General features: G+C 33.6%; 1 protein-coding gene across 3 annotated transcripts in view; it reads right to left on the minus strand.

Moving 5' to 3' along the window:
- LOC139523393 (uncharacterized) overlaps positions 1-25,644 on the minus strand; it is a 53,103-nt gene that overhangs the window by 25,462 nt on the left and 1,997 nt on the right. For all 3 annotated transcript variants that reach the window (XM_071317407.1, XM_071317409.1, XM_071317408.1), the window contains exons 3-14: positions 22,910-23,128; positions 20,969-21,529; positions 20,101-20,337; positions 18,057-18,623; positions 17,346-17,378; positions 16,365-16,670; positions 14,809-15,066; positions 14,501-14,527; positions 12,689-13,252; positions 12,347-12,382; positions 10,849-10,986; positions 1,040-1,177 (exon numbers count right to left, since the gene is read on the minus strand). In XM_071317407.1, coding sequence (XP_071173508.1) covers positions 1,040-1,177; positions 10,849-10,986; positions 12,347-12,382; positions 12,689-13,252; positions 14,501-14,527; positions 14,809-15,066; positions 16,365-16,670; positions 17,346-17,378; positions 18,057-18,623; positions 20,101-20,337; positions 20,969-21,529; positions 22,910-23,128 — 3,084 coding nt within the window. The remainder of the gene's footprint in view (positions 1-1,039; positions 1,178-10,848; positions 10,987-12,346; positions 12,383-12,688; positions 13,253-14,500; positions 14,528-14,808; positions 15,067-16,364; positions 16,671-17,345; positions 17,379-18,056; positions 18,624-20,100; positions 20,338-20,968; positions 21,530-22,909; positions 23,129-25,644) is intronic.

The following is a 25,644-nucleotide window of genomic DNA, read 5'->3' on the forward strand; positions in this document are numbered from 1 at the left end:
TTTTTTCGCGGAAAAGTAATGCCAATTTGCGGAAACGTAAAACGCCGCCTTGAAAACCAAGGCAGAAAATGATCAAGTGTGAACAAGCTGAGAGGTGAATAAATAAAGACTGCAATATAGAGGGGGATAGGAGGGGTCCTAATTCCAATATCCAGGACTTAAAAACATGAAATCCTGAGGTCCCCAATTTAAAGAAATTTAAATCCCACAATCCTGAAATTGGAAAAAAAAGAAATCCTGGATCCTCAAAGGATCAATCCCGAAATCCTTACAGAGCTTAAAACACCCGATCCTGGATTCCCGATAACAGTCCTTCCCCCCTCTTTATACACATGTACCCATACTGAATCATTCCAATACCTATGCTTTTTACCAGGGATACAATCAGCTGTTTTGAAGTTTATTTATTAAATCTAAAGAAGATTTCCCACAAAATTGCAAAAATAGACAAATAAGATGAATCACACAATATGTTATCCATTAATGTAAATAAAGCGCTCAACAGCATCTTAAAGGGTTTTCAACCTACTATTGGATTACTGAATATTGAAATAAAAACATAAAAAATTGGTCTGTGTTTTTCATTACTTTTTTTTTAGTTATCACCAAAATATATAGCTTATATTGTATCTGGAAATCTGCATACTTAACATTTGTATTTAAAAGGCAATATATTTGGTAATGACACTTATATTTGATGTGCTTTAAACAGTATCTCTCCAGTCTACTTACAAGAGAATCTATATGGCCTACTAAATACCATCTTCACTAGCCTTAGGATCCACTCCCGTTCCCTCCACAGCTAGCAAAGATGACCCAAATACAGATTCAATGTTCTTCTTAAGGATTATGTACCCTTGTGTTGATCGATTCAATCCTAAACATATGGAAATTTTATAGAAAATCCACAGCCTCCATGGTCTATTTACCACAGAATTCATGGTATACTTCCCACAAAATTCATGGACTACATACAACAGAATTCATGGTCTACTTACAACAGAATTCATGGTTTACTTACCACAGAAGGTCTACTTACCACAGAATCCACAGTATTTCCTGCAGTTATCATGGGCCCATTGTTTGTAATCTGGACTACTACATGTATTGGCCTGGAATTTAGTACATGCAATGGTTGGATTGTCTTCACATGGTGGTGGCAGAGTTGGACTTTGTGCTGTAATTTACATTAATCATTTGTTTAAATTAAAGATATATTTTTTTATATCCAAATGTGTATGTGACATTTATCTTGGTATTTTGCAATTACTGTGGATTCATTTTTATTCGTGGGATATCAATTTTCGTGGATTTCGTTGGTTTAGACGAACCATGAATTGAAATGTTCAACGAAATACAAATGTTCTATAGGCTTGTATGTAGACTTTAGCAAAACCCACGAAATTAAATATCCATAAAAATGCTATATTTACTGAATCCATGAAAATTGATACCCATGAAAATAAATGAGTCCACAGTACACAAGAGACTACAGTTGGATGTCATGGGGTTGTGTGCCAACTAAATCAGTTATGGTTTTGGATCATTTAAGGCAAAAGGTTTTTTCACATTGTGTATATATTTCTCTAAATTTGAGAAGGATAATATACAGTTCACAGTTAAGAATAATCTAAAATTTATCATGACCATTTGGCTTTCCATTGTCATGTTTGTGTTTTTAAGGGCACATAATTTTGCAAGTATTAATTATAGAATTACATTTTTGTTCCACTGTTGGAGACTATAAGGGAAGTTAAATAATATACTTAGAAATATCTAAATTACATTGAATGTTTGATAAAAATATTCAGAATGAAAGTTTTATTGAAAGTATGTAGCAAATAAAAATTGGAAATAAGCTGTATGGCTTTCATGGAATATTCTTGGTCATAAAACATTCCTCATTCACACTACAATACACTACTGCTGTTAACATGTTTAATTATATGATATTGTATTCTGAATTCAAAGCGTTGGTGGAGAAGTGGTCTAAGTAGTCAAACTAGTGTATCACTAGCCTGTCCACACTGAGGTTGGGAGTTACATCTAATCACACACAGGGCAGCTGCACTAGATTCCATTCTTAATCGACAATATAAAAAAGAAGATGTGGTATGATTGCCAATGAGACAACTATCCACAAAAGACCAAAATGACACCAGATATTAACAACTATAGGTCACTGTACGACCTTCAACAATGAGCAAAGCCCATACTGCATAGTCAGCTATAACAGGCCCGGATAAGACAATGTAAAACAATTCAAACGAGAAAACTAACAGCCTTATTTATGTAAAAAAAATGAAAGGCTTGTCAGTTTTCCTAACAAAGGTCATGATTCTCTCCATCTCTAGCTTCCTTCACAAATAATCAAAGTGATGGACATCACTCATGGAAAGATTAGAAGAGTAGTTTGAAAAAATCATATTAAGGTATGGTGGGGGAAAATGAACATTAAAAATTCGTAAGGGTTCCACAGAACCCAGTGTCTCGCCTACTTTTGCTGTTAATCGAAGACTCAACAAAAATGAGGAAAACATCAATAACAAGAATGTGTCCTCAGTACACGAATGCCCCACTCGCACTATCATTTTCTATGTTCAGTGGACCGTGAAATTGGGGTAAAATCTCTTATTTGGCATTAAAATTAGAAAGATCATATCATAGGGAACATGTGTACCAAGTTTGAAGTCGATTGGACTTCAACTTCATCAAAAACTACCTCGACCAAAAACTTTAACCTGAAGCGGGACAGACGGACGAACGAACGAACGAACGGACGAACGAACGGACGCACAGACCAGAAAACATAATGCCCCTCTACTATCGTAGGTGGGGCATAAAAATTTCCCTCTCGATACTGTCTTTTGATTGAAAGAAGCTTCCAAGTTTGGTAAAACAAATCCAGGATAGTTTATGAATCTAATAAATGTTTTATAAACTTTAACTGCAGACTGTATGTAATGTTAACTGGAAGAAAAACTAAGTCCATTTATAAGTAAAATACGGAAAAAGTGATTTTTTTTTTTACCAAATATACTTCTGAATAATATCTTATGATCAGAAACAAACTTTTGTCTAAGTTTGGTAGAAATCCAGGATAGTTTAAGAACATTATAAAAATTTTAAAAACTTGAACCACAGAGTGAATTTTTTGTTTCTGGCAAAAAAACTAAGTCCATTTATAAGTAAAATACGGAAAAGAAGAAATTTATTTTTACAAAATTTTCTTCTTGATACTATCTTATGATCATAAACAAGCTTCTGTCCAAGTTTGGTACAAATCAAGGATAGTTTATGAAAGTTATTAAAATTTTAAAAACTTTAACCACAGAGTGAATGTAATGTTTCCTCGCAGAAAAACTAAGTCCATTTATAAGTAAAATACAGAAAAGTGGAAATTTATTTTTACAAAATTTTCTTCTTTATACTATCTTATGATCATAAACAAGCTTCTGTCCAAGTTTGGTACAAATCAAGGATAGTTTATGAAAGTTATTAAAATTTTAAAAACTTTAACCACAGAGTGAATGTAATGTTTCCTCGCAGAAAAACTAGTCCATTTATAAGTAAAATACGGAAAAAATTGGATTTTATTTTTAAAAAATTTACTTCTGGATACTTTCTTATGATCATAAACAAGCTTCTGTCCAAGTTTGGTAGAAATTCAGTATAGTTTAAGAAAGTTATTAAAATTTCAAAAACTTTAACCACAGAGTGGATATTTGTGGACGCCGCCGACGACGACAGAATGTAGGATCGCTTAGTCTCGCTTTTTCGACTAAAGTCGAAGGCTCGACAATAAAGCACTATTGCTGAAAATTGAATAAACAGCAGGTCTTTAGATGGAAAAGTGTTTTTCCAGAATGAGAGTAAAATGAGCTCATTTAATTAAATAATATGGGTCTAATTTGTATAATTATATTTAAACTGCAGCTTATATCTTATCCAAATAATGTTGCCTGTTCTGAACATGTTTAAAAAAACAAACAATTGCAAATCAAAAATTATTCTAGTAAATGCTTCCAACTATCATTGTAAGACATACAATCTAGACCAACAGCTAAGAAATTTATAGTGTCAACAAAAATAATCTAAATATGTTGTTTTGGGGCATTTCATAGGTTATATGACATTAAAGATTAAAAGTTGTAGAGTGCCTTTTGATCAATTTTTTTAGTATTTCTTAAAACAAGGCATTGAAAATGTACTTTTTCAACGTAAACAAATTAAAAAAAAAACTTGTTTTATAAAAATTTGGATTCTTTCTTGACTGCAAAAAATATATATTCACTTCTAATAAAAATTCAAATGACTAAAATAGACATAATGATTGATGGGGAATAAATAAATAAACAATGGTTTGTTTTAACTAAAAGTTTAAAATTTTTAAAACTGTTTCAAGCCAATTCCTGATGGTAAAATAAATAAGTGAACTAATCTAAATTGTTGATTAATTACAGATGATTATTGGAAATGGAAATTTATCAAGTAAAGTATAGGCCTTACTTGAATAGCTTTTATATATTCATTATCATATTTATATTCATATTTCATTTTTTTTAAAAGATCTAGTTAATCCATTGATCTTTTATCTTTCAGACATAATTTACAGAATCACTTTATGTATTGTAGATCAAAAGTAATAGGCAATAAATAAATCTATCATCCTTATATCAAACATCTCATATATATACATTTGTGTATTTAATTATGAGGTCAAATACTTGTATATTGAAGTTGTATATTGAAGGTTCTAATTATGTAAGACTGAAGTTGATAAGTAATGTGGTCAATTTGATTGACAGTTTAGGAGGTGGGGCATTGTAATTAAAGGTCCACCTTGTCTCCGATTGTTTGGTGATAATGACAGTTGTCAATCTTTAAAGTACAGTATTGTATCAGTACCCAATTACCTAATCAAATTCTTATAAAAAAAAAGCCTGCACATTAACACACCTTTTTTACATACATTCTTGGATGAACTGCTCCAAAAATATACCATTTTTTCAGTTCATATGTGTATTATGTGCGCATACATGAGAACTATATAGGGAACTACATTTCAGTGTGAATACATTTAGTAACAGTAGCTAACCTGTCGTGTTGTTAGGGAGGCCAGTGCCTTAGTAAAGATTTAGAACAAGTTCTAATCTTTCCAAAAACTGGCAGCAATAGCAGACTGTAGTTGAAAGTGAATTTAAAGACCAATCAATCAATCAAAGGTTAAATGGCCATTCAAACCTTAAAGTTTTACATGTATCTTTAATTTAGTACTGAATTTTTCCCCATTTTCCACATAAAATATGTTTTACAGTTTCACTTAACCTATTAACTTTAAAAATTCAGCAAAGCTTTTTTTGGAAGCAGAATAATGAGCTAATGGTTAGGGGGAAGAAGAACAAACAATGTTTGGTTGCTACAAGAGGCAGATTAACAATGATTAAGGGAGACAAAGTATGTAGCACAGGCACTTGTTTCTATCCAAGAGTAGGTCGACTATCCATAGAAATAAGTGCCTATGAGCCACCTCCCCCTTTTCAAAATCATGGATCCGCAACTGGGTACCAAAACATGACAACAATTCAGTAGCAGATCCAGAAATTTTCATATGGTATTCTATACTACCAAAATCTGACAAATATGAAATTTTAATAAAGCGAAAATGTATTTTATACTCATGATAGTTGACTTGTATGGGGTCCACTCGACAGTCCGACAGTTCTATAGTCCGACGGTTCAATGGTCCTACAGTTTAATAGTCTGACAGTTCTATAGTCCGACGGTCCGACATATACAACCAGATATGATATAGACTAATCACAGGCACAAGTCGTTCTACCTGGCTTTCGAGACGGGACAGACCGAACATTTCGAAAAAGTGAATCCTCATTATTGGTTTTTTAACTTATTTCACAGATCATCCCCCCTTTTATATTTCAACCTATATCTTAATCTGATTAAACAGTAACTACTTTAGAATTTCACACTTTTCACATGAAATAATTGAATGTTCTACCTGGCATTTGAGACGCAAAACAGACCTAACTTTTCCAAAACTCTACCTGGCTTTCAAGACGGGACAGACCTATTTTTTTTCCAAAACTGAATCCCTGTTATTGTTTTTAACTTATTTCACATATAACACCCCTCTCCCCCCCCCCCCCCCCCCCCTTTATATTTTAACCTATATTCTAATCTATTTAAACTACTTTAGAATTTCACTTTTCACGTGAAATACTTGAATGTCGAGAAGCGACAGACCTAACTTGGGAGTGGTTCAGTTTTGACAATTTGTTGTATTTTATGTAAACATAGTGTAAAATTAAAAGTGCACTTTTTGATAAAAATCATTTAGTTTCATGAATACTATTGAATTTTGGTTGCAAGTCAATCTGTGATATTTTTTCATAAACAAATAATTCTTAATTTGATCATAGTGGTTTGTATGAAAATATAAGTGTTTGACAAGTTAATGCTTTGCCAGAAACAAACTAAGAAAAAGTACAAACGGATTATCCCTTGTTACAACTTACACAATGTACTTATACCAATAAAAGAACTAAATACATTACTCCCTAATAAAGAATCAAAAAAGCAAAGAACTAAAGAAATGTCGTATTGCGATAACGCAATACCATGTACACCAGAAAGCGGACTAAATTGGTACCGTTAATGTATTATTGTATAACTCTTAACAAATTATTTGATTGTTAAATATTGTTAAATTTTTTTGTGGCAAGTATCAAATTGACAATTTTGGTCGTTTTCAAGTGATTTTTATTGTGCTGTTTCACCACTGTCTACGAAAAACTTAATTGGATCCAGAAAAAAAAGTTTAACCCTGCAGTTGTTTTTGTTTGTTTCTGTAATTTCACACTTGTTTTCTGTTTTATTAGTTTTCTCGTCTGAATTGTTTTACACTTTTTTTTTTTTTAGCTGACACCTGACCTAAAAGATCATGTGAGCTTTTGCCATCACTTGGCGTTCGTTTGTCAATATTTTAATTAAAAATCTTCTCCTCTAAAACCACAGGGCCAATTTAAAAATTTGGCAGCAATGGTCCTTATGTGGTCCTCTTTCAGAATTGTGTTCGATGCCCCAATCCGTAGTACAAGATGGACGCTATAGGTGAACATAGTTAAACATAAGGGTCCTATGGAAAGTTCACTTCAAAATCATCTTGTCTGAAACCATTAAGCCAGTTTGAACCAAATTTTGCAGTAATGGTCCTTGGGTGGTCCCTTTTAGAAGTTATGTTCAGCGTCCCCAAACTCCAACCAAGAAGGCCGCCACAACTGAACTTACTAGTAGTTAAACATATAGCTAGTACCCTATTGGAACGTCACTTAAAGATCTTTTTGTCTGAAACCACTGAGTTAATTGGGACCAAACTTAAGTAGAATGGTCCTTGGGTGGTCCCCTTCCGAAAACTATGTCCGACATAACCGATCTCTGACCAAGATGTCCGCCACAGCTAAACTAACCTAAACATAGGATCCTATGGATAATTCACATAAAGATCTTCTTGTCTGGAACCAGTGTGCAAATTGGGACAAAACTTTGATTGAATGGTCCTTAGGTGGTCCCCTTCCAAAAATATTTCCAACATCCTCTAACTGCGAACAAGATCTAGCCGCCACAATCAAATTTAGTTTAACATAGGACCATACCTGGCAACCTGTGACAATGAAAATGCAGGTCATGACCTGCATTGAAGAATCAAATCTCAGGTCATAACGCGTACGAACTTTTTCGAGCTGAATTTCAGTATTTATGGTACATTTTCTTATATTGTATATCAAAGATACCAAAACATCAATGCATGTTCACTTTGTTAAGTCATTTTAAATCTTATTAAATATTATTTCATAGCCGTTGACTTTTAAAGATTTTTATAAATTTGTTTAACTCAGTCTTATGTGCTTTACTTTTTGAGAAAAATACTACAATCATCAAACACTACAGTTTAATGTAATTCTTAAATGGTTGAGACTATTGACTATGAAGCCTTTAACCATAATATTTTTCATTTAACAAGGAAATTAGACTATGATAAAATATAGTAATTCAGTTAAAGGAAGTATAAATGTGAAAAATAATTTTCAACTTTAAAAAAAAAATTGTATAAAGGTATAAAAATAATGCAAAGTTATATTTCAATATGTATTTGAATGTTATATTTCTGTGATTTAATCTTTTTCACCCATAAAACGTAAATATAAGGAATAATTTTAAATGGTGACAAATAAGGGGAAGTAACTCTAGTTCAGTTTGTTAACCAATGGTGCAATTTATTTACGACCTAAAGCTAAGGTAATTGGTGTTAATTAACAGTGTGTTTGACACCAAAGCTGTCAAGTGAAGCCATGCACTTAATGGGTCACTTAATTTGACAGTTTACATAGCTAGATAAACTTCCTGTTCATGGAAGAATTACGAATTTGCCGGTATTCAAAGGAATATTACTTATGAAATCAATCTCAATGCTAAGAAATGCGGGTGAAATCGGGTCATTTTCGGAATTCCCGGGTTATTTCAATGACCTGGCGGGTGTTCCGGGTGATCCCTCAGAATTGTAAAAATCTCGGGTCACACCCGCAGAATACGGGTCAGTTGACAGGTATGCATAGGACCCTATGAGAAATTCACTTACATATTTTATTGTCTGAAACAATTTACATGACTTAGCAAAATGGAACCATACTTGGCAGCAATGGTCCTTGGGTGGTCCTGTTTCAGAAATGAGTCCAATGATCTGGACCGCCGACCAAGATGGCTGCCACAGTGAACTTAGTAATATTGAACCATTTAGAAATTAACTTAAAAGATTTTGTCGTCTGAAACCAAGGGGTCAATTTGAACTTTGGCTTACAAATGATGTCTTGAACATTTAAGAAAAAAAGACATCTTAAAATTTAAATAGTGCAGCATTTGTATGCCAGGCGGCAGCACTAGCCAGTCAAATGAGTAGTGTGCATACGTGAAAACAGTCATGTGTGACCAGAACTGACTTAGAGGAGGCCTAAAAAAAAACCACACAAGTGACCAGAAGTCATGTTCAGCTTTTCCTCCAGTTGGTAGGTATGATCTTTTTACTTTTAAATCAGTTCATGATACTTTCATTAGGGGCGGAGCAAGCCATTTTAAAAGGGGGTCCTAGCCCATGACAAAAGGGGGGTTGGGTTCAACTACAAGTCCCCATTCAAATGCATTGATCGTCCAAAAATAGATGGGTTCCAACCCAGACCCCCCTTTTGGATCCGCCACTGCTTTCATCATATATACGCAGTACTTAAAGCCAGTACATAACTTCCGACTCACATACATATGAAGTAGAAATACCACTAAACTGTCGGACTATCGACTGTCGAACTAATGAACTGTCGGACTATTGAACTGTCGGACCATCCAACCGTCGGACCATCGAACTGTCGGACCATCCAACTGTCGGACTAATGAAGCGTCGGACTATCACAACGGCCTCGACTTGTATGTGTATTATAATTTAAGAAAAATTGTTTTATAGTCTCTCATAACTCTTTATAGAGTGGCTCTTGTTGTTAACTTGTGTTTTAAAAAGCTGTATATTTTATATGGTGGTGAGACTTTAATAAAGTATTTGTCTTGACTTGTCTATATAAGCAACTGACTATTTTTCCACAAAAAGGGGGTGGTACCCCATGTCAGTTGACCCCCTCTAACTCCGACTCTGAGTCAATTAAAAGTAAAGAATAATCTAAAATTTATCATGACCATTTGGCTTTCTATTGTCATGTTTTTGTATTTAAGGGCACACAATTTTGCATTTTCGTTCCACTGTTGGGGACTGTAAGGGAAGGGGAAAGTAACGAAAAACGTTGTTTACCATAAATTGCAACTTCCGAAGCAAGGATGTCGGCTCTCCGGACATTCCCGAAGTCCAGCGTTTAACAGCCGAGTTTATGGGCTTCGGTCCTTGCTTGGAAGTTGCCTAAATTGTTCCGAATGATTAACCCTGACATAATTTATGAGATGTATTAAAAAGTAAATCTTTCAAGATATTTCTCTTATATATTCAAACAATTGAATTTGTCAACAAATTATTTGTGACTTTTTGTCCTGTGACTTTTTGTCCTACCAAATTTGTGACTTTTCAGTTGTCCTGTGACTTTGTGTCCTACCAAATTTGTGACTTTATGGGGACTTTATGTCATGTGACTTTTTGTCCTGAGACTTTCTGTCCGTTTACCTTTTGGTATTATCAATAACACCATAGACATATTATAATTACACTGACTGATAATGGTTTCCATCAGATTAGGGAGCTACCAAGGTCCATTTGATTTTTATGGGGGGGCTAGGATGAAATTTGAAAAAAATAGGCAGGACAGGAGTTTTGAGTAAAAAAAAAGGCAGGATGAGACACTTGCAAAAAAAAAAGTCAGGACGACAATTTAGGTTAAAAAAAGTCAGGATAAACTAAAAAAAAAAAAAGGCAGGACCGAACAGAGTGAAAAATAAAAAGGCAGGACAGAGATTACAACTAAAAAAAAATGCAGGACAAAATTTTTCATCCTAGCCCCCCCCCCCCCATAAAAATCAAATGGTAGCTCCCTTAGCAGTCAATTCAGCAAGACAAAGTTAAATGTACATGTAGTCCATTATATCCTTCCTTTCTTTTTTTAACAGCTGCAGAGTAAGGGGATAATTTAAGAGTTTGTCACCTTTTTCAACATACAACAATAAGTATAGTATGGTATTAGTTTTCTGTTTTGCTTTTTCCAATCATATTGTGTTGTAAAATGATGCCCTTTATGGGTTCTTGATTAGATTAATAAAATTCTTATCTTATCTTATAGTACTTACTTGTACAGAAGCCACAGAACCTTTCACAGTTTTCATTTGCCCATTTGGAGTAGTTAGGATCTGAGCATGTGCTTAATCCATACTGTTGGCAGTTGCTTAGTTTATCTTGACATGGGTCAATGTTTGGACGAGGAGATTCTATTAAAATCAAAGTAAAACACAAATTAACGGACAATTTTTCTAATTTATCATTAAAATATCATTTTGTCATGCTCGAAATGAAAAAAAAACAACATTGTTCCACAAGTGTGCTATTCAAATATTTCCACGCACCTGCAATTAATTAAATCTGTGATTTACAAATCCCAAATTGTACTGTTAATAACTTAATATAATTTCCAGTTGTTAGTTGTTCAGTTTTTAAATGGCTATGAATATGCACATTGTTAACTGCCGTACGGTTGCCCTCAGAATTGCTTACATCCATTCAGTCATTTAAACTTTTATAGGTAGTTGTCTCATTGTCAATTATTCCACATCTCCATACTTTTTTTCAAATCAATTTTTGACCGGTACAAATCTGTAGAACATATTGCGAACCCAAGAGCGATCGAGAACAGTAAAATTATGATCGCTTTAATATGATGATGGGAGCGTTTAACGACCTTGACTGGATGTACATCCCTCGCATGGTCGGTCGCTTTAATACTAGTATATCCATGACATATATATACTTCAATATAGTCTGCATGCATGTTGTCACGTGAGCTGTTAATTACCAAGTGTATTATTAACTCTGATCACATATGCCGACACTTTAGCTTTATGTAGAAGGCTACAGGTTCACTGATATTGGAAACTAATCATGATCATGGTGTTTTTTGGCGAAAAGTGACAGAAAATAAACTAAATTAAACCCTTGTTGCCACAATTCGCTGATGACTGCATGCTCGAAACATCGTTCCGCTTAAAAATAACAGGATAAAAATATGATATTTAAGAATTGAATGCTTCTTTTTGTAAATTCATTGGGATGTAAAAGCGTTGACCGAAGTACATTTTGTATGAAGCGCGGAAGCTTAATAACTAAATTTTTAGCTAAGCTCATGAAAATGTGATTTCTATTAAGTTTTTCATTAATTTACATGTGCACTTTATGTGGGACCTCGTATCATTATTAATGTTAAATGTCATTGTGAAATGAATGTCAATTTCAGAAGGACGTGATATTGCTGTTGGCCAATCAAAATAACGTAATATAATGGAACGCACCGTCATGCAATGTAATTTATATAAGGAAATGACTCACTGATACAGACTGTAGATACAATTGGAAGTTTATGCTGTAAAACAGGTTTTAAATTAGAATTGACACAGTGGCTGCATTATGACACAATAGTTCAAAGCTGAAACTACTAGACAACAACTATACTAGTTCTAACCTATCAAGATGTTGCGTTTCGATGGGTTAACTTACTTTTGTACATGTATGTGTCAGTTTCAAAATCACGAATCTTGGCTTTATTATGATATTGCTTTTGATCTTAGTAAAACTTACTTGTTGGTACGAATGCAGGTGCAGTTGGTGGAATGTCTGAAATAAAAAAAAATTTCAAATTGAACAACATTTCGTTCGAATATAGATAACACAAGTCCTCAGAATGTTCAGCATTTATTCATAGTTTGTAATTTTATTTTTGAATTAAGGGAGACAGATTTATATAAGAGCACTGCTCTTGTTTCTTATTCCAATTATTGAATCTTTTGTTTATTTCATATTTATGTCTTTACCCTTGTAGCTAAATTTGTATATATATATATAATGATTTCTTTAATAAAATAGGTTTATAGTTTTTGAAATGTTTGTTTCCGTATCTTTAGTATTAATACATGTACTTACTTTGGCAGGTCCTTGCTTGGAAGCCAGCTGTTATTTGTTGAAGTTTGTCGAAGTTATCCACAGTCATTACGTGGGCACTATTTGGATCAGAAGCAATGGTGTTCAGTTCAGTTTGGGAAATACCTTTACCAATACCAACTGCAAACACATCAACATTCTGCTTGTGTAGATTTTTGGCTTCATTGGCAGTAGTTACTGGGTTGTTTGATCGTCCATCGGTGAGAACAATACCAATATTAGGAATACCAGGACGGTCACCATTAGCCTGAGTAAACATTTTGGTGTACATGGTTTTAAGGGCAGTTCCAGTGTTTGTGCCACCAGATACATATGGAATGTGGTCAATAGCTGTCATAATTGCTTGTTTGTCTGCGAACTTGTTCAAGTTGAACTCTACTTTAGCCCTGTTGCTGAAAGTTTGAATACCAATACGGATTTTGTTCTGTCCTACGTTGAATCCCTTGACCATTGTTTTGACGAAATCTAACATTTTGTCAAAGTTAGCTTTACCAACACTACCAGAAGAATCAAGTGTAAAAACTATATCGGCTACAGTTCCACAGTCTACAAGAATAAAATAGGCAATATTTATTTTGTTGAAGCAAAGCTTATACAAGAGACTTAAGTTTTATTAGAAATATTTGTTAAATTTAATGATTTTATTTCTAGCACTAGTCTTAATGAGATATGCTTGTTATATTAATTAAATAAGAACATTTTGTCAAAATTAACAAAAAGACCGTATTTATGTAAATCATTTCATAAATCGAATGACGATGTTTTTTCATACATTTCATGATCAATTTTGTAAAAAAAAATCGAAAAGGTTAGTTTATCAATCAGCTTTTTATTTGCATAAGGGTCAGTTTTAATTTTGAATGCTTAAGATCTCCAGTGGCGGATCCAGAAATTTTCATAAGTGGGGGCCACTGACTGCCTAAGAGGGGGCCACTGACTGCCTAAGAGGGGGCCGCTCCGGTCATGCTTCAGTTATTCCCTATATAATCAAACAAATTTTTCCCAGAAAAGGAGGTGCAATATGCCTTCGACACATTTTAGTCGGCAATTCTGTTGAAAATCTTCTTCATCAAAGCAACTGTGTATTTGCTGTTATCCTTTTTTTTTTATTGTTGCTATAAACACACCAGTCTAAGGTTCTTAACAATGATCTTGAAATTTAAACACCAAGAGAAACGAAATATAACAGAAACCATTTGTTTTGTTTGACAATCAGCTTATCATCATAAAGATATTAGTAACAAGAATGTGTCCCCAGTACACGAATGCCCCACTCACACTTTTATTTTCTATGTTCAGTGGACCGTGAAATTGGGGTAAATACTCTAATTTGGCATTAAAATTAGAAAGATCATATCATAGGGAACATTTGTACTAAGTTTGAAGCCGATTGGACTTAAACTTCATCAAAAACTACCTTGACCAAAAACTTTAACCTGAAGCGGGACAGACGGACGGACGAACGAAGGAACGGACGGACGAACAAACAAACGGTACGACGAACGAACGGACGGACGAACGGACGCACAGACCAGAAAACATAATGCCCCTCTACTATCTTAGGTGGGGCATAAAAATAGCAAGTGGAAAGTAAAATCACAAAAATACTGAACTCCGAGGAAAATTCATAATGGAAAGTCCCTAATCAAATGGCAAAATAAAAAGCTCAAACAAATCAAAGGAATGGATACTATAAAAACAATATTACAAATGATTCAGTTACAGATGCGATGTGTTTAAAGCAATAAATTCCGAAAATAAGATAAATTGGACAAAAGAGTATCCATATCTTACCTTTAGTTGCATTCTGTGGAGTGGATACTACAAGAAAAAAAAAGAAATTTTATAATTTTAAAAACACCAATATGCTGTAAATTCAAATTTGATTATTACCTCTTTAATACGTGTTTTTTTTCTTCGTGCAGTTAAAAAAAGATATTTTTTAAAAATTCAATTTAAAAAGCATTGCCTTTTCCTTTAAAAGCCGACAGTTATGCAGATTTTTGCTGCAAGCCATGCTGTAATTCTGATTATTTCTGAATCAACATAACCCTTTATTCATGTCTGAACCCTTTTGCATTAATCATTCGAAAAATACGTACCTTCACAAGTCTTAGAAGACAAAGATGCTTGTAGTGTGTTCAATACATCGAAGTTTTCAGCATTGTAGACAAACTGGCTTTTTGGTTTGCTAGCAATACCTTCCAATTCTCCTTGGTTAATACCATGACCGACACCAATGGCAATAACTTCCATGCCGCTTGCACGTGCTTTCTGTGCCTCTGCCAAAGTACTAGCTCTGTTTGCTGAGTTACCATCAGTAATAACGACGGCAATCTTAGGAACGCCAGCTCTGTGACCTATAAATCAATATATGTAATATTCAATAAATAAATTGGAGATTAGTCTCTCTTTTGAGGAAAAGATGATCAAGAACATTTTAAACCTTCGTTTTTGACAATATACATGTGTTTCCCCTATGCTCTCCAACTTCGTACTTTTTTTTTTAACTCTCTTGACTTATTTTATTAGAGCGTCACTGCATGATCAGTCTCACATTTTTTCACATTGGTATCTATGATGAGTTTGTTCCCATCGAGAGTCTGGTACCCTGGGTTGCGTTCAATATCGTAGCGGCTACGTAGTGCTACGTAGATTTTGACTTTTGAACGTGTAGCTATAGACTAGTAAGTTGTAACATAGATCTATATTGAAAGCAGCTACGTAGCTACGTAAGACTTCAAATTCAGCTGGGTTGCGTTCAATATCGTAGTGGCTACGTAGCGGCTACGTAACTGCTATCAATATCTATGTAACAACTAGTCTATAGCAACACGTTCAATAGTCAAAATCTACGTAGCACTATGTAGCCGCTACGATATTGAACGCAACCCAGGTATACGGATGTAGTGATACTTATCGTACCCTTTGGCTCTCAGCATTTATAATTTGTGTAACATAAAAGGTTTAATGGTTTACAAACAGGTGTAATTCCTGAACAAACTATACTCAAAATATGAACTGTGACAGATGAATGCTTATATATGAAAAGTGAATATTGAAAAGTTGATTTTGATTACAGCAGAAATTTCAAAATACTTTTATCTACAACGCGCGTTAGTTGATTAAAAAAAAAAAATGAACGTTTTTATTTAATATCTTTTATTATAGACTTCAATATCAGTAGCAGAGATTGTCAAGGTTGAAGACTGTTTTCTGGCAATTCAATTTCAAATATAGTGGAAAGAAGGGATACAAACCCCTCATATCAAGCCAGACGACACAATCTTAAATTTAACATAATAATAGATATATGACGATTATGCCATTTTAAATCAAGCATAAGTCCTGTATGTTACTAGTACATCCGATTTTGGCTAACGACCATACTATTTGGCACATGCATGAGGCCTAAATATGTGATTAAAAGGAATGCGACAAAAATAACTAAGAGGCATCAAGAGTTCAACATACAGAATCAAGAGGTCAACATACAAACTCAAGAGGACAACATACAAACACAGAATTGACAGTCAACATGAAGACTTGCGAGGTCAATATACAAACATACACACACACAAAAGACAAGTGTATCTACTACATTGTATGTATCAATCTAAAAATCGCCCGAAATCATGTTTATCTATTGTTTCCTTACCTGCCGCTGTACTGAAACTGTTATCGGTCATGAACTTGATAGCTGGGCCAGTATTGGTTCCACCGCTATGGTAAGCAATATTTTTAACTGCAGTTTTCATGGCATTTTTGTCGGCGTACTTGTTCATATTGAATTCTGATTTTACTGAATTTTGGAAGGTATCAACACCAACTTGGATATCGTTTGGACCAATTGTAAATTTATCTACAACACCTTCTACAAATCCTAACATTTTCGTGAAGTCTTTAGATCCTACACTTCCGGAAGAGTCCAACAGGAATACAATGTCAGCTTTAGAACCACAATCTTAAAAAAGTAAGAAACATAACAATATATTGTATCGAATGATGTCCAGTCCGATTCTGCTATAAAATCTCATATCCGTGCAAAGGCATATATATAAAGTTATATATAATTATAAATAAGGTTTAGGATATTCTTATTACTTCAAAAACTGTGACGAGATAGGTCTCGTTAAAATTTGATAGAATCATTTGTATGCGGGATTTCATAAAATCGTAATAATGAATGGACGAAATAATGTCTGATTTTCAGCAATACAGTTCTTATAATAAACGATAACATTTAATAAGAAGAGGTTTCAAAATTGAAAATCCTATCCATTTCTTGGGAATTGCGTAGAGATAAGCCAACAATAGACTGGAGCCCACCTAATCTCTAGTTCGTACTCTCTATGAAGTCCTTCTTTAAAATTTATTAATTCGCATCTATTTACTTTATTGCACATCGATAAGAATAGACGACTCGGGCTTGAAAAATATGATTGATAAGATTTATTTTTTCCCCTAGAAATGTGATTATTTATAATTATGTTTATTTAAATGTACTTTGTAACTTTTATAAAGGAAAATAATCAATTATTACATACTTTCAGGTAAATATACGAAAAAAATGTTGAGGTAGTCAACATGCCGTAACGTTTTATCAACATTCGTAAGAAATTATTAAGAAAAAACTTACTTTTAACTGGTGGAGGCATGGTAGTTGCTTTGACTGAAATGAAAAGTAACTATATGTAGACTATATTCATAAGAGATTATCACATTACGATGGAAATTTATAATCACGTCACATCTAAATGTGATAGACATGGGATGCCATATATTGTTAGGATCACAAAATGTAATTGATTTCAAAAGATAAATGCTTTTGCGTACAATATAAGAGTTCAAACGGGGTTTAATAAAAGAACATTATCACCATGAAATAACGAATAAAAGTATATTACAGCAAAATGACTTGAGTGTGTATCTTTGGTTACCTTGCTTGCTAGCAGAACCGTGAATTCATTATTAGGTAAGGTATACTACCCTCAATTCGGAGTAGTGTAGTCTTACAGAAAGACAGATTAGTTATCTGTCGGACTAGTCTACATATAAAGGAGGATAGTCTACCTATCTTAAGATATTACCTTTAACTACACTCGCAATGCATTTTGCTGTACTGAACTAAGAAATTACTGAATACGAAAAATGAACATATAATTCGAAAAATAGATTCTCTCATCTGGTTTGGCTTTAAAACTATTTTGATTTGAGCGTCAAAGATGAGTCTTATGTAAGAGAAAAGCGCGTCTGATGTGTGTGAAATTATAATCCTGGTACCTTTGATAACTATCTATAATACACTGCAATCAGACTCACTATATCATTCATTCGTCAACTATCTTACCTTCACAAGCCTTCTGTTGCAGTGTTCCTTTGATTTGCGTTAAAGCATCGAAATTGTTTACAACAAACACGTGTTGGTTATCCGGGTCTGTTGCCATGGAATTCAGTTCTGGTAAATTAGGTCCAGCTCCGACTCCAACAGAGAAGACTGTTACTCCCTTGTCTCTCAATCTCTGTGCTTCTTGGGCAGTTGCTGGAGGAGACTGTGACTTACCATCAGTAATAACTATAGCAATTTTAGCTGCATTACCTCTGGCACCATTGGCAGGTAAGAAGCTTGTTGTTCTGGCATATTTAAGAGCATCAGCAGTGTTGGTACCACCAGAAATATAGTGGATATTTGTTACTCCAGCTGTTGTCTTGGCTTTGTCATTGAATTTATTCAAATGGAACTCATTATGAGGTTTAGAACTAAAAGTGACAAGACCAATGTGAGCCCCAGTTGGTCCAATGTCGAAACCTTTTATCATATTTTTGACGAAATCTAACATCTTATTGAAGTTTGGTAATCCTACACTACCAGATGAGTCAAGAATGAAAACTATATCAGCTGGAACAACTCCACAGCCTGAAAATTGCAGTTGTAAAATGAATTAAGAGACACAAAAACAAATATCTTCTTATTGAGCGAGTTTTATACACGAGGTCTAGTCCTATAATATAAGACTGAAGATTCATATCATTTATACATTCAGTGTTTTTTATCAGATATTTTCTTTTCTACTATCAATATTTAACCTCGAGGTTCAACAATGATAGTGAAAATAATTTATCCGAGGTTTAGAATTGATAGTAAAAAAAAATCTTCTATATTATAGGACCAAAATAACGTCCTCAATGCTGCAGTAAAATATTTGAATGAAAATATTTCTATTTTTATTTTTTTTCGTTTTTCGGCATTTTCTTTTTATTGAGAACTAATTCCGCTTCGGTTGGTTTGAAGTAGCGTGTTCGTCTAGAGTTTGTGATGGTGTGTATTCAACTCTTGGTCGATTCTAACTAGTAACATGAAAATTTGTATTTGCTGCTTCTTCGTGAATCATGCGTCATGATCTAATTGAAAAAGTAAGACTGGTCGGCTCGGAGTTAGAATGATATGTCTGGGAAGGATGACCTGTATTCCTGCGAACTGAAACTTAGTGAACTAATTGTATACCATATAAACAAGTCGGTTCAATTTTTCGGTTTCATAAAAAGCACCGTTCATACTTTTTTCACAATAAAGAAATTAAAAAACCGTCCCAAATAGGAATTACATTTGCCACTGGACGTTAGACAATCGTTTATTATCTTTATCATCATAACTTCAGTTTGTTTTAATTAAGGTAAAAGTGTTATCGATCGACCTATTGATATGAAAGGCAAAACGTTCATATAAAACACATAGTTACGACATAGAATAAATAAAACTTAAAAAGTTAAACTACAGACAAACAGCTTATCCAAGAGAACAATGACGAAATGACAAAGCCCATAAATTATTTCACAGAAAACTCAGATTAAGCAACAAAAATCATCCCTAAAAAACACAAAAAAACAGCATATAGCAAAAAAAAGAAGAAAAAAAAGGAGTGTTTTTAGTTCATGTTTCTCTGGTAAAAACTTGTTGATAATGATTTTTTTTAAACTAAATTATGTTTTGTAATATTTGAGTTGCTGTCCGTGAATTATTTTCATTTTTGTTTTTTTACATCACTGGGTCGATACTTCTGCTAGAGGACTATCAGTCCCCGAGTGTATCAACAGCTCAGTAGTCAGTGCTTCGGTACTGACATGCTTTAATAAACTTTTCTAAAATTGTCCGTTTATAAATTTATAAATTATTAAGAAACTAAGGTTTCAACTCCCTCAGGCAAAGTTGGCTTTAGATGAATTTGGCTATTCAATTTAGGTTTTTTTGACATATAGCTCTTCAACGGTTTCGGTACTTATACATCTTCGGATTTCTAATGTATGGCTTTGAGCGTTCCTGATGAATGTTAATCCAGAAAAGCGCTTCGGAGGCAAGAAACTATTAAACGTGTTGTTTTCAATTTTTTACTCACTTTTTCCCAAAGTTGTCGTTGCAATATATGGGGTAGTTGGTGGTCTTGTTGTGGGTGGGGGAGTGGTTGGGCAAGCCTTTGTGTTACATGGTTGGGTATCTCTGGCACCTCCTACACAGTTCTTTCCACCATTGGCTGGAGGTGGGTTGGAGCAGGTTCTTTCCCTGTAGTGGGTTCCACTGCCACAAGATTTGGAGCATGGACTCCAGAAACCATATTTAGTCCAGCCACCATCAACTACAAAGTAAATTCCAGTATAAAATATTTAGCATTTTTGTTTTATTCTTTTAAATGTTTTATACATTTAAGAAATTCACGCATCGATATTTTTCATAAATATAACTGTGTAAACTTAACATAATAGCTGACCTAATAAATAGGATTTTGAGGATTTGTTTTATGGAAATGTTAAATGAGTCATTATAACACATGATATGGAACTAGTGTTTTCTGTAGAAACCTTTTACGAATGCTTTCTAATATTAATATACAAGAGTTTCATACGACAAAACGACGGTATGTTATTTTTTTTGCTGAAGCAAATCATGTTTCAAATAACTAGATATTGTGTTTACCGACTCGAAACCCAAATCAATAGCCGAACTAATTGTTTTCGAATATATAATTTTGTAAAAGGGATTGAAGAAAAGTAGAAATGAACTACAGTGAAACATGACTTAACAGAATCCTGTATAAACCGAAAACCTGTATAACCAAACATGTTCGTAAGCACCATCATATCAAATTATGTGCGTTGTGGACATGATAAAACCGAACATCGTCAAAAACAGAACAAAATCATAGTCCCGAAGAGGTTTGGTTTAAAGAGGTTTGGCAGACATTGTATTATTATGTTTTATAAATGTACCTTTGCATGCTGTTTTCTTTAGCTCAGCTTGGAGTGTATTTAGGGCGTCGAAGTTCGATACAGTAAATACATGAGCGCTATCTGTGGCAATTGTTTCCAATTCTGGTCGTTTAATTCCATTACCAATTCCAATAGCAAAAACTTTAACGTTGTGTCCATGGAGTACTTTCGACTCTGCCGCGGTCTGTGCTGGGTGAGCAGATTGTCCATCTGTCATGACTATCAAAATGTTGACAACGTGGTCTCGGTCACCATGTGGTTTAGTAAAGGCATTACCATCAACGTATTTGATAGCAGTATCAGTGTTGGTACCTCCTGATTGATATGGCATAGCTTTGATAGCACTAACCAAAGGAGCTTTACTGTTGTATTTATTCATGAAAAATTGATTGTGAACTTGAGAGGAAAAAGTAGTTACTCCTATTTGAACATTTTGTGGTCCGATCGTAAAGGATTCTGCAAATTTGGCTACGAAATCTTTTTGCTTTTGATAATTTGAAGACCCTACACTACCAGAGGCATCCAGTAGAAAGTGTATATCAGCAGGTACTGTTCCGCAAGCTAGAAAAAAAATTAAAGTCAATAATGTGGATTCATTATTATTCGTTGGGTACCAATTTTCGTTGGTGGTACAGTTAAACTACGAACTTGAATGTTCAACGAATTACAAATTTCCTATTGGCTTTGAATGCAGTGATTGGCAAACCCCGAAAAAGTCATATATACATGAAAATGCTAGTTTTCTTCAAATCACGAAAATTGATACCCACCAAAAATAAATAAATCCTCAGTAATAAATTATCATTAAAATCTCAAATAATAGTTAAATATCATTATTATTCATAATAAACCTATGCTACGTAACCTTCCAGGAAATATTTGAGACGAAAAGTTGAGTTGGTATTACGAAGTAATCATGCTTGGTATTGGTAAAAAGATATGTCAACAATTGTAGGCATTGCACGGTATTTTCATTTTTTTGTTTTTATTCCAGAGTTAAGCATTAGAAATTCAGCAGATAACTCTTTCGAAATCTAAAGAAAATGTATTGTCACAATAAATTACATTATTAAATAGAGTGCTCTTTCAAATTTCTTTGAAAAGAGGTCGGACTAGTTTCCCATGTTTTTATTTCATGCGACGGTCATATCCAAAATATTTTTGAACTCTTCACTTTAGCTCAAAACTGCAATTTTGACAGATTATTTTCTCTTTTCGAACTTTACCTCAAAATTGTATGCAACATGTATGTTTTAACCGAAACCCAAAATTATGTTGGAAGTAAGATGTTATGTTGTTTTTCGAATGCATAATTCATTTTGATTAGAGATTTTACAAATCTAATTTTGTATCAAAATATCATCATCAGCACTGAATAACATTTTAATATTTTACTGCATTCATAATTTAACCATATGATTGAAACAAATACAGGGAAATTGACCATATTCTTATTTTTTTGTTTAGGTGTCAGACCACCAATTAAATATCCCTATCCAAATTTGGCAATTTTCAAAGCTTTATAAATATTTTACCTTAAGATTAACTTCATAGAAACCAGGTATATCATGAATTGTACATATATTAGCTTTCTGCATGCCAATTTTCAACATGCATTTAAAGCCTTCTAAGAAAAAAAACTATACCCTCAAAAAGAGGTATTCCAAAAATAACCCCTGTTTTTTTGGAAATCTTAAATTAGTATACTGTGGAGCGCATTAATCTTCAATTTTTAGTGCAAACTCATAGACAAGTAAATTTTGACTCAAAATGGACTTGATATATTTCACTTTCACCAAAAGTTTCATTTTTACAAATTTGTTGGTTAGTATAAGTAAACATGTACATCAAAGGCACTATTTTGTGTCAGAGTAGGGCTACTTTTACGTTCTAAATTGGAGGGAGTAATTGGTGGTCTGACACCTTTATTCTAAAACTTACATTTGAGTGTCGTTGTTGGGATTTGAGTGGTAGTTGGGGGTGGTAGTGTTGGACAAGCTTGTGCGTTACATGGTTGAGTATCTCGAGCAGGTCCTACACAATTCTTTCCACCATTGGCTGGTGCTGGGTTTGTACATGTTCTATCTCTGTGTCTGGTTCCACCACCGCATGTTTTAGAGCATTTACTGAAGCCGCCGTAACTACTGTATACACCATCGACTGTAGATATTTAAAACACATTCATAAGACATATCAAATTATTTGCGGAAAAGTATCCATTAAAATAAATTGCTAGATGGCAAGATAAGCGATCGCTGTCAAAAAATGTAATCTCAGTTCTTGTAAGCACTGAAGGGTAAAGATTGTTTTAATTTATCAGTTGGAAGTAAAATGAAATATTGCATTGTATAAAGCATTGGTTGTAGTTGATCCAACTAAAATTCTGGACGAAGGAAGATAACTCCAATTTTTATTCATTTTCTTGAAATGTTCATGGATAGAATGTATAGAATTTTATGATCAATTCACTCTTCTGTGTATAGCTCGAAGGTAGTGGTAAACCGGGCCTTAGAAAACTTAGATATCAAGTCAGTTCTATAAGGTTTTGATCGCATTTCATGCAAAAATCAGACTTTTATGTTGCCCATACTTTTTTCATTGTCAAATGCTAGGGGTACATTATTCACCGACTAATATACTGAATTTTAAGATGATTTTACATCAGTTCAAAGGCAATTGAAATGGCATCAACATATCGAATTTAAAAAAAAAAGAGTCATTGATGGAATGAGATTTTAAAGATAATCTATTTTTAACAAAATTCGTGACATCATCCATGATATACAAATTTTTTTACCAGTGGCGGGTCTCATGTTTTTTTTCACGATGTGTATACATTTTTTTGTTTAAATCTTCAACTATTGGGAAGTATGTCTCCTTTAAAAACTACTGGATCCTGCCAGTTTGATAGTTCTCTCCATCTTCCATTTACTTTTAAAAAAAATATGATTTGTTAGATTTTTCGAGGTGAAACAAAATGTTAGCAGTCAATGGTTAATTTTCAGATTTCAAAACAGTTGGTAAACATAAAATTAATTTGAATGCGTTGGATATGACTATAGAATTATCAATGATCAAATCACGAAAGTTGCCGGCAATCCTTTGTCATATCTATTCTTGGACCCATATCTTTGTCTGCATATAAATTAAAGTAAGAATTAACATGAACGTTACGCAACATGTGTGTTAGGATTTATATTGTCTCACCATTTATCCAAAACCTTGAGACTACTGCTGTTATACAAAGAGCAAAAATACCGTTGAAAGTTTATCATTGATTATAGATAAAATAAAAATAAAAAAGAGAACAACATTCCTCTTTGGAAATGATTCCTACAATTAAAGTGAGTTATTATTTTCAAAACAAGCCTTTTTGATTCCGGTCAATCATCTTAGGGCAATAAAAGTGGAAAACGTGCATTGGATGTTGGATGTGTACGGATTGATAGTTTAGTCTTAAATGCATGATTTGTTTTATTAGTTGTTAGTTGATTTGAACTAGCAGTCAGATAACTGCGAGTACTCTCAGATCTGTTCCTAGTGTCTTTTTTTGTCGGGATGTACAAGTACCCGGCCACGTCCACTTGTATGTTTGTCCATCTGATGAGTTAAGCCTTTTCAACTGATTTTTATAGTTCGTTCTTATGTTGTACTGTTATACCACTGTCCCCGGTTAGGGGAGGGTTGGGATCCCACTAACATGTTTAACCCCGCCACATTATTTAAGTATGTGCCTGTCCCAAGTCAGGAGCCTGTAATTCAGTGGTTGTCGTTTGTTTATGTGTTACATATTTGTTTTTCGTTCATTTCTTAATATAAATAGGGCCGTTAGTTTTCTCGTTTGAATTGTTTTACATTGTCTTATCGGGGCCTTTTATAGCTGACTATGCGGTATGGGCTTTGTTCATTGTTGAAGGCCGTACGGTTATCTATAGTTGTTAATGTCTGTGTCATTTTTGTCTCTTGTGGACAGTTGTCTCATTGGCAATCATACCACATCTTCTTTTTTTTTATATTTGTTCTAAAGTTGTTTTTTTCTTACTTGGTAATCTTTGATCAAATGATTTGACTTGCAATGGTATATTATTACGACAAGTAATATCAATTTACAAATACCATTACATGAATTACAAGAAAGGGGAGGGATAATGTTTTCCTCGCAATTCTTAAACCGATTCAAAATGTAAGGTCCATACACGATAAGGTATATTATTCAAATACCAATTCCGGGTATGAAATTATTTGTTAATTGTTCGAAGCAGAAGTGTTAAAAATTCTCGTATCGAAATGGAAATACCGTTATATTGCTGCTTTCGTCCTAAGCCAGTGCTTTCTTTAAACCTAGTACTTAATTTTTTTCTACGCTCAGAATTTTAATAATTTGAATGTATTTAGAATTCGTTGATATATATATAATTGTGTTTTTTATCTCCTTTAATTAATTTGTGTCTTTTGCATATGTGTGGTTTTCTTTTATCTGTTTGCGTTGTATTCTTCAAGTACATTACAAAATATTATGTTTTGGCCAATCAAAATGACTTTACAACAAATTCAATTGTCATTAAATGTAATTTGGCATTAACACAAGAATGGTTTTTTTTATAAAAAGATATAACAAATTCAAGAAGGATTCGGCCTTTCTCCCACAAAAACTTAGCATAAAGTGATTCGGTTCC

The sequence above is a fragment of the Mytilus edulis genome, chromosome 5 (assembly GCF_963676685.1).
Source record: "Mytilus edulis chromosome 5, xbMytEdul2.2, whole genome shotgun sequence".
NCBI classification, from domain to species: domain Eukaryota; kingdom Metazoa; phylum Mollusca; class Bivalvia; order Mytilida; family Mytilidae; genus Mytilus; species Mytilus edulis.